General features: G+C 44.6%; 1 protein-coding gene across 2 annotated transcripts in view; it reads left to right on the forward strand.

Moving 5' to 3' along the window:
- Positions 1 to 17,422, forward strand: part of SGPP2 (sphingosine-1-phosphate phosphatase 2) — a 144,441-nt gene that overhangs the window by 100,561 nt on the left and 26,458 nt on the right. For both annotated transcript variants that reach the window (XM_021074877.2, XM_021074876.2), the window contains exons 3-4: positions 302 to 481; positions 3,687 to 3,776. In XM_021074877.2, coding sequence (XP_020930536.2) covers positions 302 to 481; positions 3,687 to 3,776 — 270 coding nt within the window. The remainder of the gene's footprint in view (positions 1 to 301; positions 482 to 3,686; positions 3,777 to 17,422) is intronic.

The following is a 17,422-nucleotide window of genomic DNA, read 5'->3' on the forward strand; positions in this document are numbered from 1 at the left end:
CAATGCCAGATCCTTAACCCCCTGTGCAAGGCCGGGGATCAAACCCAAGTCCTCAGGAACACTGTTGGGTTCTTAACCCACTGAGCCACAACAGGAACTCCCCATTTCTCTTTCTACCAGGTCAGCTGTCATCCTACAAGACAGCTTGGTTAGAAAGAAAGGTGTATCAACTACCATGGAAAAAATAAAAATCATAATAAAAAACAGGAAATAAAGGTGATTTCAGCCACCAAACTGGAAAACTCAAAATAAATTCATAGAACCTAGGAGTTGACTCATTTTTGCTCCTTTGTTTCTGCAGCTGGTGATGTATATTGGCCAGGTGGCCAAGGATATCTTGAAGTGGCCCCGCCCCTCCTCGCCTCCCGTGGTGAAACTGGAGAAGAGGGTGATCGCAGAATATGGGATGCCATCCACCCACGCCATGGCAGCCACCGCCATCTCCTTCACCCTCCTCATCTCCACCATGGACAGGTACCAGGTGAGGCGGCTGACTCCCCTTCCTCCTCCGTGACCCTATCCATACTGTGAGGCAGCAAACAGGGGCTCCGCTCCAGTATTTTTTTATTTTTAAGGACTTTGAGGCTTATGAAATAAAGATCCAAGAACTACAACTTGTTGAGGAGTCAGTGACAATTTCTTTCTAAATGGAGTGGCCACAGGGTTTAGTATCCAAAGCAGGTTGTGCCCCGAGAGTGAAAGCAGACACCATGAGTCAGGACAACAGCACCACAAGCATAACACACACTGTCTGGGAATCAGGGTGTGTGGTCTCCCCCTTCAGAAAGCATTTGCACCCCGAGCTGCCCGACTGGATGGCACTTGAACCCATGCTGTCATCCTCTCTTTGCACCAGATGCGAGGAGTTTATGATTCTCATAAATGATCCTCCAGGGCTGAGACGATTTCACTAAATCCTCCAGCCAGACTCCTGCAGCTCAGGGCAAAATAGAATTTGTGCCATTAACCCCCAAGGATGTCTCTGGTTGGGGCTCAACCATTATAAGTAATCATGCCGTATTTTCTAGAAAACTGTCTAAATGACAGATTAATAAGTGGTGGAAATGGAAGGATTTGACTTAATATCTGCTGAAATGCCAAAGACAGTAAGACCTTTTAAAAGTTATGTTGTTACTGCCATGAAGATTGATTTTCTCTGATCTGAGAACTCTTGCTATGATTTTGTGATTAATTTCAGAAATTTTACCTTTTACCTATTGGAAAATTTAGATTTCATTAAATCTAGCAATCTTGCATGTCAATGACAGTATTTTTTCTCCTGTCCCTTTACCCTAGAAACCCAACGACATCCAGGTTGTACAGAAATGGGAGAGTCAGCCTGATACAGGTGGAAGAGGACAAGATTAGTGTCAGGTCCTGGCTTTACCTAATTTCCACCTGGTCACCTGGGGTTCAACCTCAGTTCCTGAATAGGAAAGGGACAGGTATAGGATTATATCCAACTAGGTGTAATCTTTGGTTGTAACTTCAATGGCATGTCAGGATCAAACAACGTCCGAGTTCCCCAGTACTGTCTGGGTTAATTTAATGCAGATTTCTAGGCTATGTCATACCCCATGCTATCTGCCCTAGAAGGACACGGTGGACCCAACCCTGGCCCCCATCAAGCCACTATCAGCATCCAGAGAAGCCTGTGAACATGCTTCTCTTAAGAAAAAAAACAGCAAGTGGTAGCTGACTGCAGGAAAGCAACAACAACCTTTTATACTCTCATTTTAAGGTCACCTGGACCTTCTTAAAAATTTCTTTACAGCTCACATGATACAACAGTTTTCTTAAAGCCTGAGTTGTTATGGACTTCTTTCCTAGTTATTTTTTTTTTTTTTTTTTTTTGGCTGCCCCGAGGCATATGGATTTCCCAGGCCTGGGTTCAGATCCCAGTCACACTGGTGACCTAAGTGGTAGCTGTGGCAACACTGGATCCTAACACGTTACGCTGGGCCCAGGATCGAACCTGCGTCCTAGCTCTCCCAAGACACCACCAATCCTATTGTACCACAGTGGGAACTCCCCTAGTTAATTTTTAATGGTAAATATATTTAGCTATTCACATTGTTTACTCATAAGTAGCTCTAAAAGTAGGTTTATTTATATAAATGTGTGTTCAGGCTAATACCCAAGCTCTAATTTCTGAATGCATTAACTCATTAATTTTTAACACTTTTTTGATTAAAATCAGAGACCTAGTTAATGATCAATCTTAAAAGATGAGCCACAGGTGTGGCCATAAAAATAAAAAAGAAAAGACGCTCATGTGCTGTTCCAAGATGTTACACTGCAAAGAACAGGCTGGATTTAGACTCAGAAGACATAGATTCTGGTACTCGCTGTGTGATCTGGGACAAATCACTGCACTTCTCTGAGCCCTGGCTCCTGGGAGGATCAAATGGGATGATTAATGGGCATGCATCTTTGTGCTAAAGCTCCATACTAGTGTAACTTATTGTCAAGATTCAGGGTTTCCTCATTTGTAGAATGGGGTTAATAATGGAATCTACTTCATGGGGTTGTGTAAAGATTAAAAGAGAGAGTGACTATGTAGCACTTCGCCATCAAATAGGCAGCTCTCTATCATCTTTGTTCTTATCACTGTGGAAGAACACTAGGGCTTGAAGCAACTGGAGGTATTTCTACGACTGGTTCACAGGAAGAATATCTATGTGCTGCTTATATAACTCAGCATTAACCAGATTCCTCCCAGCTGTTTTTATTAACATTTATCAACAAATGTTGAGAGTCAGTGAAGTCTGGACTTTGGCCTTGACATCTGTACAGAAATATACCCACCCATAGCCCTGGGCCATTGTTCCCAGGCTTCCTCAAGAAGACAGTTCAAGCTTTATCATCACAGTGATGGGGAAGTGGCTGGTGGACTTTGAAATTATAGCACTGTCCATCCACCTTGCCACTTGGAAATATTGGCTATTTCACAAGTTTTAGTCTAAGAATGGGTAGAAATAAAAAATGACTTACTCCAGAGTTCCCATCATGGCTCAGCGGTAACAAACCTGACTAGTATCCGTGAGGATGCAGGTTCAATCCCTGGCCTTGCTCAGTGGGTTAAGGATCTGGCATTGCCATGAGCTCTGGTGTAGTTGCAGACTTGGCTCAGATCCCACGTTGCTGTGGCTATAATGTAGGCTGGCAGCTGTAGCTCTGATGTGACCCCTAGCCTGGGAACTTCCATATGCCTCAGGTGTGGCCCTCACAAGACAAAAAAAAAAAAAAAAAAAACTTAACTCCACTAAAACTTCCAGCCCAATAGCTCTGGTCATCATTCTTAAAGTTCTGCTGGGTCTTGTTTGCATGTCAATATGTTGTGAAACTTCCTTCAATAACTATATTCCTAGGCATCGTCCCCTTCTCTTGCCTTAGTTTTCACATTTTTCAGATAATATTAGATCATCAGGCTGCTGGTCTGGGGACTGTGAGATTGAGACTAGCAGGGAGTCCTGTTCCTTCTAGGGCATCAAATTGTGTGTATCTGGGGAGTTCCCTAATGGCCTAGGAGCTAGAGGTTTGGTGTTGTCACTGCTGCGGCTCAGGTTTGATCCCTGGCCTGGGAACTTCTGCATGCTGCAGGCACAGTCAAAACAAAACAAAACAAATGGTGTGTGTCTGAGCATCATCTAATGCCATTGTTTTCTCTTCCCTCCCCACTTCAGTATCCCTTCGTCTTGGGACTGGTGCTGGTCGTGGTGTTCTCCACCTTGGTGTGTCTCAGCAGACTCTACACGGGGATGCACACAGTCCTGGTAAGGCTTCGTGGGCAGGTCTTGGGGTGAGTGTATGAATGAGAGTGTAGCTGGTGGGTCAGTATGTTCTTCACACTATGTGTTTATAATGCTATTTGCATAGTAATTATATTTCCCATCAGGCCAATGAATTAAGTAGTTCTATCTTATGGCACATGTATAATAATAGTAATGAATCATTAAGATAATATCAAGAAGGAGTTTCCTTTGTGGCTCAGCAGAAATGAACCCAACCAGGGTCCATGAAGATGTGGGTTTGATCCCTGGCCTTGATCAATGGGATAAGGATCCAGCATTGCCATGGGCTGTTGTGTAGGTCGAAGATGCTGCTGGGATCTGGCGTTGCTGTGGCTGTAGTGTAGGCCAGCAGCTGTAGCTCTGATTCAACCCCTAGCCTGGAAACTTCTATATGCTGTGGGCGCAACCATAAAAAGACACAAGAAAAGAAAATATCAAGAAGGCTGAGCTGGACCGGGTCCTTATAACTTTAAAGATTGGCTAGAATGGCAACAAAGATGCAGGTCATTTTTCATGCTGGTTTACTGATGCTGCAGCAAAGCAGTGCAGAAAAACGCCCAGGGTCCAGATGGAGAGTAAATGGATGAAGCTCTCCACTCAGGTCTGCATAGACACAGGCCTGAAATTTGGGAATCTCAGCTGCTTTTGCAGGATAAAAATCCCATTAGCTTAAAAGAGCCCAGAATCATGGGCTTGCTTCCTTCCATATTGGGTTTGTCTTTGAAGAGCTGTCCACCTTTTTACCATATTAGGAATTTTTTTCCAGGGCTGCCACAATTAGCACAGTTAAAATTACTCAGTTCTGTTTCCTAGTGTACCACCCAGCTGTCTTGGTGTTCCAGAGCATAAGGCTGGCCATGGTTTACCACGGGCACTATTTATCATCATAATTGGTACAAGAAAGATTTCTTTAAAAAGGAACAGGCCCTGGCTAATTGTGCTACCTTCCATAGGAAGCTCAAAAACTTCGTTAGCAAAAGATCTCAGAGGGAAGGACCAGCCTTTACTGGCCCTCTTGTCTCTCCTTCTGGTGCCTGATATTGGTCCCCCCGGGGGGAAAAGTGACAAGGATGGGAGGGGGGGCAGAAGAGGTGAACAGATTTAGGGAAAGAGTTTGTTGGAATAGGCAGAGGTGGAGAGCAGGGAAAGAAAGTTTATGGCTGCAGAAGCATCAGAGAGCTGTATCACACTTTCCTCTTAGAGAAACAAGTTTTAACTCCAAGGAAGGCAGGGAGGTGAGTGGAGTCAGGGGTGGACCTAGCGTGAGGAAAGTGAGGCACGAAACTGCAGAGTGACCAAACAACTCAGGAATCAGGATAAATGATTTTAGTGCAATACTTTAACAAATCAGAATCAACGCTGAACTTTTCCATGGTGAACAAGATAATCCACGTTTGAAACAAAGTCCAGCTCTAACCCTGCATTGGAATGATCTTGCTGATTCGACTCATCTTGATCCTGGAGGGTTGCCTGAGTGCAAGGGGGCCCCCCGATCTTGAAACCCTGACAGGAGCAATTAGGGGTCAGGCTTATCATCTACCTACCAAGACCTGTTCCTGCCACCCCCATCCCGCTGCCCAGTGCGTCTCATGGCTTCTAAGATGAAAGGGGGAAAGGAGAGGAAAGCATTCTCAATTTGCTACACCCCTGCTCCTCATTATAAAGAGGTTCTCTCCAAATACATCCTCAGACTTAACTCTGGAACGAAGCAGAACTCTTTTGAGTGTTCGGGTATTTATTTCTTTTATCTTGGGCTACTTTTTAATTTCCACAGGTTTTAATAAAAAATGATCTCAGGACTGCAGGTTAAAATTAAAACCAAAGTAAACATGAGCATGTGGAACGGCAGACGTGAATAGAGGGCACGGAAAACCCACCTCCATAAAAATCCAGCTACATGTCTGTCTTTAGTTTTAAAAGTGGGTCCTGTGATGGGAAAGCAGAAATTTGTGGGGAAGATCATTTAGTCCTCTCTCTGGGATGCAAGGAATGGGGCCCCCCACTCATTTGAGAGCATCTGTCCCAGAAGGAACTGGAACAAGGGGTAGTAGCAACTATTCCTGCCACCCCCAACCTCTCCACCATCACCGTCCAGGACTCCCTTCACACAGGTGATTTTGTTGCATAAAGATCTGAGACCTTGGAGTTCCGGTCGTGGTTAACAAATCCAACTAGGAACCCTGAAGTTGCAGGTTCGATCCCTGGACGTGCTAAGTAGGTTAAGGCTCAGGTGTTGCCATGAGCTGTGGTGTAGTTTGCAGACGCGGCTCGGATCCCGCGTTGCTGTGGCTCTGGTGTAGGCCGGCGGCTACAGCTCCGATTAGATCCCTAGCCTGGGAACCTCCATATGCTGCGAGAGCAGCCCAAGAAATGACAAAAAAAGACCAAAAATAAATAAATAAATAAAAAAATAAAAAAAGATCTGAGACCTTGACTCAGGGTCAGGTCCGAGTCAGGTTCCAGGGCCAGAGGCATGATGGCCCAGGGTCTGATGGTACGTAATTTCTAGTAGCAGAAGGGAATGGTTGGTTTTAATAGCAAGACAAAGTTAAGTGATGCATCAGCAGTCATCTTCATTTAGCAGCAACTGAATAAGCTTCCGCAGGGTGACAGGCTTGGAGCTAGATCTGGAGGATACTGGGGTGAAGAAAACCTCCCTCACCTTCCTGGATGTCCGAGTCTGTTGATGGAGACAGACCTACCAGCTGCTGGTTACTGGCTCTGATGACTATTGTCATCAGCATGGAGCAGCTGGACCAGGCCAACCAAGGTGGCATGCCTCTCCTCTGGACCCCTCACAGTCTCCAGGGACTGTGACACAAGTGGTTCCCAACTTTGGCGGCACATTCAAATCCCATGGGGGAAAAAAAAAAACAACTCAGGGATGTTTGGACACCTGTGTTCATAGCAGCGGTATTATTCACAATAGCCAAAAGGTAGGAGCCATCTGAGTTGTCTGCTGATGGGCAAATGGATAAATAACAGGTGACACAGTCATACCGTGGAAAATTCCACAGCCTTAAACCGGAAAGAAATTCTGACGCACGCTGCAGCATGAATGAACCTTGAAGTTTGTCATCATGCTAAGTGAAACAAACCAGTCACCAAAGGACAAATACTTTATGATTCTGCTTATAGGGGGTTTTTAGAGCAGTCAGATTCACAAAGTCACAAAACAGTAGGTGGTGGCCAGAATCTGAGCGGAGGGAGAATGGAGAGTTAGTGTTTGATGGGCATAGAGTTGCAGTTTGGGGCGATGAAAAAGTTTTGGAAGTGGATAGTGGAGATGGTTGCACAACAATAAATGTACTTAGTACCCCTGAACTGTACACTTAAAGATAGTGGAGTTCCCGTCGTGGCGCAGTGGTTAACGAATCCGACTAGGAACCATGAGGTTGCGGGTTCGGTCCCTGCCCTTGCTCAGTGGGTTAACGATCCGGCGTTGCCGTGAGCCTGGTGTAGGTTGCAGACGCGGCTCGGATCCCGCGTTGCTGTGGCTCTGGCGTATTCCAGTGGCTACAGCTCCGATTCGACCCCTAGCCTGGGAACCTCCATATGCCGCAGGAGTGGCCCAAGAAATAGCAACAACAACAACAACAACAACAAAAAAGACAAAAATAAAGATAGTAAGTGTTATGCTATATTTTTTTAACCATAAAAGAATGTATCGTGTGATGAGCATTTGTGTTTTTTCGAAGCTCCTCCGTTGATTTTAACGTGCAGCCAGGGTTGAGAACCATTGATTAGACTGTTCTTTAGTATCAGCCTGAACAAGAGAAGAGGTGGAAGGAAGGTGGAGCCGGTGTTGTATTGGCGCCCCCTGTGTCCACATCGTGAACTGCTCTAATCGCCCACAGCTAGGAAGCTCACAAAAGGTTCCTGTGGCTGCCTGCTTCTTGTAAATGGTTCTCCCCTGCGGAAAGAGGAAGAGCAGTTTCTTAGCGTAGGAATTTGCTTATCTCGCCCCTTAAGAAATCCCTCCTGTCAGAGGTGAGTGGTTTGCGGTGATGTCAAGGCTTCTGGATGGGCTCCAGCTGACTCCTGGGCAGGCCTGGATGAAATACAAGGAGGCGTTGAACCTGCACACCCTGTCACTAACCGGCCAAACCGTCTCTGACCTGGCTTCTGTCTATGGAGACGCCCAAGTACAAAACACCCCAGCCTATCTTCTCCCGTCCCATACCCACCGGCCAGGGAATCACCAAGTCAAATTAATTCTGACTCTTAAAGGTATTTTAAAACTGCCCTTAGGAGTTCCCGTGGTGGCGCAGTGGTTAACGAATCCGACTAGGAACCATGAGGTTGAGGGTTCGGTCCCTGCCCTTGCTCAGTGGGTTAACGATCCGGCGTTGCCGTGAGCTGTGGTGTAGGTTGCAGATGCGGCTCGGATCCCATGTTGCTGTGGCTCTGGCGTAGGCCGGTGGCTACAGCTCCGATTAGCAGCTCTGGTTAGAGCCCTAGCCTGGGAACCTCCATATGCTGCCGGAGCGGCCCAAAGAAATAGCAAAAAGACAAAAAAAAAAAAAAAACAAAAACCGTCCTTAAGCCACTGCCAGGATATTGTTTGCAAATCTGAGGAGGCTCTTCCATTTCCGGAGTCGTTTTTCCATCTGCTGCCGAGTGTGAAGGATGACACAGCCCCAACTGGGGACTTTGGAGGAATCCACCTCGAGAGAGATCGGCGCGGTTGATGGCAAAACACAGAAATGAAAAGTGAGGACCCTTATGACATGCCAGAGCTGCTGTTTGTACAACACCTGGGGCCACCCCACCTTTAGGCTGCCTATCGCTTATTGCCCAAGCTTATTTTTACTGAAAGCTTACACTTGCCATAGAAAAAAGCATCCTAGCCAATGATGTATAGAAGCAATTTTTTGGTGTATAATATTTTTTTAATTGGTTATCGAAATTTCCTTTTAATTTCTTGTTTTGTTTTGTTTTGGCTGCCCTGTGGCACAGGGAGTTCCTGGGCCAGGGATCAGATCTGAGCTGTAGTTGTGACCTCTGATCCTTTAACCCGCTGTGCCAGGCAGGGCTCGAACCCATGTCCTGGCAGTGCAGAGACGTGGCTGATGCTGTTGTATAATTTCATGTTTTCTTGGTTTGAAAAGAAAACCAATTACAGCCAGCTGCAGGGGGCAGGGAGAAAGAGAGGGTTGAATATCTTGAAAAGGTGGGGTAGCCCATGGACTCCCACACAGGTGGGGCCAAGCAACTAAGCCTCATATATATCTTCCCCTCCCTTTATTTTATTTTTTTCTTTTTTGGCTTCCCCACAGTATATGGAGTTCCCAGGACAGGGATCAGGTCCGAGCCGCAGTTGCAACCTAAGCCATAGCTGCAGCAACACCGGATTCCTTAAGCCACTGTGCCAGGCCAGGGATCAAACCTGCATTCCACCGCTCGCAAGACACTGCCAATCCTGTTGTGCTACATCGGAAACTCCTTCCCCTCCCTTTAGAATGCCATTGTGCACTAAACCCAGCTCCTGACAACCTCTCTCTCATACCGAAACCTCCCCTTCGAGACGTGAAACTTGGATTGCACTGGGCACTGCCCTTGGACATGGAAGCCTGGCAGGGGAATGGGGTCACAGAGCAGAAACAGGACTCTGGAAGTCCCCCTGTGGGGTGCAAAGGCAGTGCTCAGAGAACAAGAACTGGGAAAACAACCCAGTGAGTTCGCAACAATGGAGAATGCCCCAACTCAGGTGGTTACCACATGCATGAGTCAGGACGCCTTGAATGCAGACAGAAACCAGCTCAAACTCGCTTAAGCTTGAAAGGAAATAGATTGGTTTTCATAAGCTCAGTGTAGAAAGGGCAGAGGTGCAGGTGGCCTCCGGGAGAGTGGGGCCCCGAGTCTAGATCTTTGTTGGCATCTCCTCACTCTTTCTCAAGGTCATCTCTGCATCTCTCCACCTGTGGAGCCTTGCTCTTGGGCTGCCCTCTCTCTGAGGTGGGACCCAGGGCTTAAATTTTTTCTGTTTTTCTCCTGAAAGGATCCCAGTGGAAGACTTTGAGAAAAACTGGCCTGGCTTGAATTATGAGCCTCTCGTTGTGCCAAACACTGTCCAAAGAGTACGGGGGATTGTGACTGGACAAGCTGGGTCCGGAGCCCGCCTATGTGAGGCGGGGCTGTGATTGGCAGTGATGGTTAGGACTAGGCCTGGCATGTGAGAAGGATTCTTCTCCAAAATAAAATCTGTTGCCAGAAAAAGCTGGCAGGCAAAGCACCAGTGATATACTTTGTAATTGACATCATTGCATTTTCCTACTGTTGCATTTGTGCCTTTTCCTGTACACAGTATTTACATTGTGTATATTTGTGTTTGTGGGGAAAGGAGGACTAGAGAAAATCAAGACGGCTGATTGGGAGTTCCTGTTGTGGCTCAGCAGGTTAAGGACCTGATGTTGTCTCTGTGAGGGTATGGATTCGAGCTCTGGCCTTGCTCAGTGGGTCAAGGATCTGGCATTGCTGCAAGCTGCAGTGTAAGTCACAGATGTGGCTCAGATCCGATGTTGCCATGGCTGTGGCGTAGGCCTGCAGCTGCAGCTCTGATTCAGTCCCTGGCCTGGGAACTTAGCAGGTGTGGGTATAAAAAGAAAAACATAGAAAAGAAGGAAAAAAAAAAAAAAAAAAAAGAAGGCTGATTCTACTGTTTCTGATGCCTGAAATTAATCAACTTCTACAGAATTGACTTTGTCTTTTAACTGATAAAGTAGTCACCCCTAATACATTAACAATTAAATTAGCCAGAATGGTGGTGGTTGTTTTTCGATTAGTGAACTGATCTTCCATTATTTTGAACTTGAATTAGCTGAAATACTGCTCTATTCTATTGCCCCTAAATTGTTTGATCTCTGGATAATTATATAGATATTAGGTTTTATTTGCTTACTCATTTATTTTTTCCCCTAAGTATTGCTTTAGTTTTGGCTAGAGTTGGAGGATGTTGAAAAGGTTTCTCAAATATTAAATTATCTGCAGACCACACAAAACAATGTTCTGGCTTTGGACGAGAGCATTTTTGGTGTGTTTTTTTTTTCAAATTCTTTGAACCTACTTTTTAAAAAAACTTACTTCAAACTGCCTTACTTAATATAGAGAAGAAAGCTAATTATAATATAAATTATACCCAATAAAGCTCTGCTTTGTTATACTCTGTCGGATAAGTTAGTTACTGAGATAAAAAGGGAACTTGGTTGTGTTTCTAAGCACCAGTCACCACATTGTTATGTCCATTGTTTTCTTTTTACCTTGGAGAGAAATATTTTTACCCTTTCATTAAAATAGAGGATTATTTTCTGGTTTCAAAAGTAATAAATACTCATGGTAAAACACTCACCACCACCTCACCCCCCGTTTTTTCAAGTTGTTGTAGTGTGTGAGTGGTTTTTTTGTTTTGTTTTGTTTTTGTTTTGTCTTTTGTCTTTTTAGGGCCGCACCCATGGCACATGGAGGTTCCCAGGCTAGGGGTCTAATCGGAGCTCTAGCTGCCAGCCTACGCCAGAACCACAGCAATGCCAGATCCAAGCCGTGTCTGCAACCAACACCACAGCTCATGGCAACACTGGATCCTTAACCCACTGAGCGAGGCCAGGGATCGAACCCACAACCTCAGGGTTCCTACTCAGATTCATTTCTGCTGCGCCATGAAGGAAACTTCTGTGTGAGTGTTTTTAAGACCAAATAAATTGATATTAGTCAAACCACCAGAGAAGGCATTTGTAAGATAATATACAGCCATTTGTTAGGATAATACAAAGGGAAACCATTTTATGCTTTTGTAATAATTGAACCAAAGTTAGGATTTCACACAATTTCCAGAAAGAACTTATGGTATGTATTCCTAACAACAAACATAGGCAAATTAATTTTTTTTTTTAAATCTTCTTTCTCAGTGCTGTCTAAAAAGCCCCAACTGGGGCACAGTTTTCCATCTGTTCTGTGAGTGCCAGGTGCGTAGGCTACCGGAAATGTCCTAAATCCAGGAGCAGGGGCTGGACTGAGCCTTGCGTAAAGCCCACAGAAGATGTACAAAGACAAGTTGCCAAAGCCCCAGAATCAGGCAGAGCAGAGGTCTCTCAGGGCAGTGAGCCAAGCCATAAAGTACTGAAGCAGGCGTAGTCTGGGACTGGGCCAGTTTGCCTCAGACCAGAAGCCATTCATGTCCTTCCTGCTGCAATGAAAACTGCGCGGCCTCTAACATTCTGTGATCTGAAACATCAAATGCTCTTCCCTCCAGTAGGGTGTATTGTCTCTCTCTTTCTATCTCACACACACACACACACACACACATCAAGAGTGTGACAATTAACCAACAATTAGCCTGACTGGAAGGGAGGCCAGAGAATTCTCTGAGCCCAGTGGCTGGGAAGCCAAGACAAATGGACCAGGTCTGCAGCTGCAGAGGTGGTGCCTGGAGAATGAGTTGGGCAGACGGGGTGGCCATGGGGACACAGGAGTGCTTGTATATCCCAAATTGCTAAAGAGGGAGGTCAGGTACATGCTTAAAAGTCCAGATTGTTTTGAGATTGTACTGCCTTTCCCCAAATACATGAAGATGAGCATGGTCAGAGACAGAGCACAGATCTGAGGTGTAGCACTACTGTGGGTTGCATCTGTGCTCTAGTGAGTCCCAGTTACTGATAAAATACGAGTAGGGGATTGGATTAAACCTTCTGTAGAAGCCAGTGGCTATGTTTCTTTTATTAGGTTCTTGCTTTTTGGGATCTTTCAGTGTGCTACAATCTCACTGAGGGGTGAAGTTTTTCTGTAAGCTTATATTATGTGCTTCTTATTGCAGAAAGAGGACTGTCTTCAAAATGTGTTTATGAAATAAATTTTTGTTAAATGAATCAGACTTTCCTTCCCACTTAGTTACATGATTTTTGTTTGGTTTGGTTTGGTTTGTTTTGGTTTGGTTTTGGTTTTGGGGCCACACCTGTGGCATATGGAGGTTGCCAGGCTAGGGGTCAAATCGGAGCTACAGCTGCCGGCCTACCTCACAACTACAGCAATGCCAGATCCGAGCCATGTCTGTGACCTACACCAGAGCTCACGGCAATGCCAGATCCTTAACCCACTGAGTGAGGCCAGAGATTGAACCCACGACCTCAAGGTTCCTAGTCAGATTCATTTTCACTGTGCCATGACAGGAACTTCTACATGATTTTTTAGGAAGATTCTTTGGCCTCTTGGGAAAATACATACACAAATTTCTGCCATAATACTCTCTGCTGCTGTGACATTCCTGAAAATCTTGACACACGCTGGCACTTTATATTTATTGCAACTCTCTTGGTTGTTACTAATTTGTCCTACTAGTGGAACAAAAGGAAAGAGATGAAATGGTTTGTGGTGATTCCTCAACTAACGTTTGAAACTGGCAAGTAAAGTTTTATTTCTGCACCAAATCCAATCATAGGAAAAAATTCAATCTAGTTCAATAAACTATTTACCTTCTTCAGAAGGCAGATACACCCCTTAGAAAAGAAGAATCCTATGTGTTTAATATCAGTGGTTCACAGCCCTGAAGGCAGAAGCAGATCTAGTGTGTTTCAGGCAAGCAGACTTTGCTGCCTAAGCCAGGAAGCCTTCTACATTCTGTGTGCTGTCTCAAAAAACATTTGGAAAAAGTAGAAATAAGATGTAAGTGAAACTTATGTAAACATAAAATGGAAAAAGATCTTTCTTGGCATGCTATTAAATGCATAATTCACAAAAGGAAAGATTAGAAGACATATAAAAAATTTTATATTTTTTTGAATTTTATACATTTCTTAAAAGCTGCTATGTATAAAAAACTGAAAGTCAACATTAAAAGCGTAAATGTATTTAGTGATAGACAAAGGATTAATGTAAGGCATCAATAAGCAAAAGCCCCAGCATACCAATAGACAAGAACTGGCAATTCCCAAAAGAAGTAAAAATGTCCAGTAGGAGTTCCCGTCGTGGCGCAGTGGTTAACGAAACCGACTAGGAACCATGAGGTTGCGGGTTCGGTCCCTGCCCTTGCTCAGTGGGTTAAACGATCCGGCGTTGCCGTGAGCTGCGGTGTAGGTTGCAGATGCGGCTCGGATCCCACGTTGCTGTGGCTCTGGCGTAGGCCGGTGGCTACAGCTCCGATTAGACCCATAGCCTGGGAACCTCCATATGCCGCGGGAGAGGCCCAAGAAATAGAAAAAAAAAAAAAATGTCCAGTAAACATAAGGAATGATTTCCACCTGTATTTACAAGGAGATATAATTTTTTTGGGCCACACCCATGACCTATGGAAGTTCTTAGGCCAGGGATCAAATCTGAGCCACAGCTGCAACCCACACCACAGCTGTAGCAACACCGGATCCTTAACCCACTGTGCTGGGCTGGGGATCAAACCTGCAGCTCAGGTCACTGTTGTAGCATGGGTTCAATCACTATCCTGGGAACTTCTGCATGCAGTGGGTATGGCCAAAAATTATGTAATTAAATATTTATTAAATTCATAATCTCTCAAACCTGGAAACAGCGCAGGTGCTTTTCAACCAGTGAGTTGATAAACAGACCTTGGTGTGTCCATAAATGGATTACACTCCACAATAATGAGCAGCAGACTACTGTTTCATGCAGTACGTTGGCTGGTTCTCTCTCTTTTCTTTTTTTTCTTCTAGGTCAATTGAGATTTTATTGATCTAGAACATATATCCGTTTAAGGTATATGATAATTAGATACACATATATACTGCAAAATGATAATTATGGAATTGTTAACACCCACACCTCTATCCCCTCACGTAATTACCTTGTGGTTTTTTGTTCGTTTGTTTGTTTTTGCCTTTCTACCTTTTCTAGGGCCGCTCCTGTGGCATATAGAGGTTCCCAGGCTAGGGGTCCAATCGGAGCTGTAGCTGCCAGCCTACACCAGAGCCACAGCAATGCAGGATCCGAGCCGCATCTGCGACCTACACCACAGCTCACAACAACGCCGGATCCTTAACCCACTGGGCAAGGCCAGGGATCAAACCCGAAACCTCATCGTTACTTGTTGAATTCGTTAACCAGTGAGCCAAAACGGGAACTCCTACCTTGTGGTTTTTGTTGGTGGTGGTGGTGGTGGCGATAACATTAAAATCTACTCTCTTAGAACTTTCAGGTAAATAATACAGTTTGTTAATTGTATCTACCATGCCATCCATTAGATCACCATGGTTACACGATGTAACCCTATCCATCTTATAGCTGAAAGTTTGTTTCCTTTGACCAATATCTCCCCATTTTCCCCACCTCCCAGCCACAGGCAGTCAGCATTCTACTGTTTCTAGGAATTCGTTTGTTTCTTTTAGATTTCACATGCATGTGAGATTGTATAGCATTTGTCTTTCTCTGTCTTAGTTCACTTAGCATAATGACTTGTAAGTTCCACTCATGTTGTTGTAAAAGGTAGGACGTCCTTCTTTTTTAATGGCTGAATATATGTACATATATGATGGTTTTCTTTTTTTGATAGTTCTCTTTTGAATTATCCTAAGTGAAAAAGAAGCCAGAACAAAAGGCTACGTATTGCATGATTAATTTATATGATGTCTGGAAAAGATGAACTTACAGTGATGGAGAAAATATCCGTTGTTGCCCAGAGCTGAGGCAGTGGGGGAGCTTGTCTGGAAAGGACCAGCATGAGAGGGTTTGGGAAGATGACACCATTGTTCTGTATTCTGATGGTTGTGGATGTTACCTAAGCCTCTGCGTCTGTTGAAAACTCATAGAACTGTAAACTAGTGTGTGTAAATTTAAAAACTAAATTATACTCCAAAATAGAAGAGAAAGACAGGGTGGGGAGGGGAAGAGAGAGGGAGAGAAATGCAACTAGTAGGAAAAATAAAGGCTTAAAAAACCTCCAGTTTTAAGAAAAACTTTGAAACACAGAAATCTGTTACAATATATCATTGAGTGAAAAAAGCAAGATACTTCTTTCTGGTACATTTTGCACAACTTTCCGTAAAATCCTTGTCCCATGAGAGTCTCTGGTGAGAAAAAAGGATTCTTTAAGCAGTTTGTGACAAGTCTTCTGGCTCTCCTCAACCCAAGGCACAGTAGTAGGTAGAAATTCCCAAACATTTGAAATCAAATAAACCAGTATAACATTGCTTACCCAAGGCTCTATCCCATTTAATCCGGTCATGGAAATTCTAAGTGCTTTCTTTATCTTTTTTTCTGAATAATATGCTATATTAGTTTTTTTTTAACTTTTTGCTGTATAACAAATTACTACAAGCTTAGGTTAAAATAACACACATTTACTATCTCAGTTTTTGTGGGTAAAAAGTCTGGCACAGCTTAGTTAGGTCCTATGCTCAGGGTCTTAGAATGCTGCAGTCAGGATGTTAACTGGAGGAGTTTCCATTGTGGCTCAGCGGAAACAAAGCTGACTAGCATCCACAAGGACACAGGTTCTATCCCCAGCCTCGCTCAGTGGGTTAAGGATCCAGCGTTGCCGTGAGCTATCGTGTAGGTCACAGATCTCGGCTTGGATCTCACATTGCTTTGGTTGTGTTGCAGGCTGGCTCCTACAGCTCCGATTCAGCCCCTAGCCTGAGAACCTCCATATGCCACAGGTGTGGCCCTAAAAAGACAAAAAGACCAAAAAAAAAAAAAAAAAAAAGCAGATGTTAACTGGAAAGTTCCCACTGCAGCGCAACAGGATCATCAGCGTTTCTGGAGTGCTGGGGTGCAGGTTTGATCCCTGGCCCGGCACAGTGGGTTAAGGATCCGGCGTAGGTCGCAGCTGTGGCTCATCTGATGCCTGGCCCGGCAACTCTATATGCCATGGGGTTGTAAAGGAAAGGTCCTCTCCCAAGCTCACAAGGTTGTTGGCAGAATTAATTTTCTTGCATATGTATGACAGGTGTCTTGTTTTCTCTCTCACCATTGGTGAGAACCTGCTGCAGAGGTCATTGCCACATGAGCCCCTCTATAAGCCTCCCACAACACAGTAGCTTCAAGGCCAGCAGGACAACTCTGACCTTGGGAGGGGCACCAGGCACTCCATTAAAGGGTCTACCTGACTAGATCTGGCCCACACAAGAGAATCTCCCTTATTAATTCAAAGTCTGTTGATTAGGAGCCTTAGTCATATTGGTAAAGCCCATTTTCCAAGTATTTACTTTAAAATGCATTGCAGGTATCTGGCCAGCTCCTTATTATTCCCTCGGAAATTTCTGAATTACAAATCGCTTTCTTTTTCCTGCTTTGTATGTTTCTGGACTCCTCCCTTAGAGCTCTCAATGGATGCTTGATAAATGCTAGCGAAACAATAGAATTTCATTTGAAAGCAACAAAACAACAAAAACTCAAGACTCTATATTAGAACAGAAAATATTTTAAACAAAGTAGAATTTAAGGCAGGGGACCTGGTGCTTACAAAATGTTGGAACGGCTTGATAAGCAGGGAGAGCCCATTGCCAAGGCTGTCAACCAGAAGTCAGAGTGCTGTTGGGGACTTGTCACCAACATGATGCAATTTCAGCCTCTGACACTCACCACCCAGATGGAGGGACACCAGGCTGGAGTCACTGTGATGGCCTTTGTTGCCTCTGAAAACCTAGGAGCTATATCCTTCAGACCTGTTGCTGCAGTTCACAATCCCG

This window comes from Sus scrofa, chromosome 15 (assembly GCF_054392235.1).
Source record: "Sus scrofa isolate SSC_HxYL_T2T_F1_AM1 chromosome 15, Sscrofa_HxYL_maternal_Yorkshire_Landrace_v2.0, whole genome shotgun sequence".
Classification (NCBI taxonomy): Eukaryota; Metazoa; Chordata; class Mammalia; order Artiodactyla; family Suidae; genus Sus; species Sus scrofa.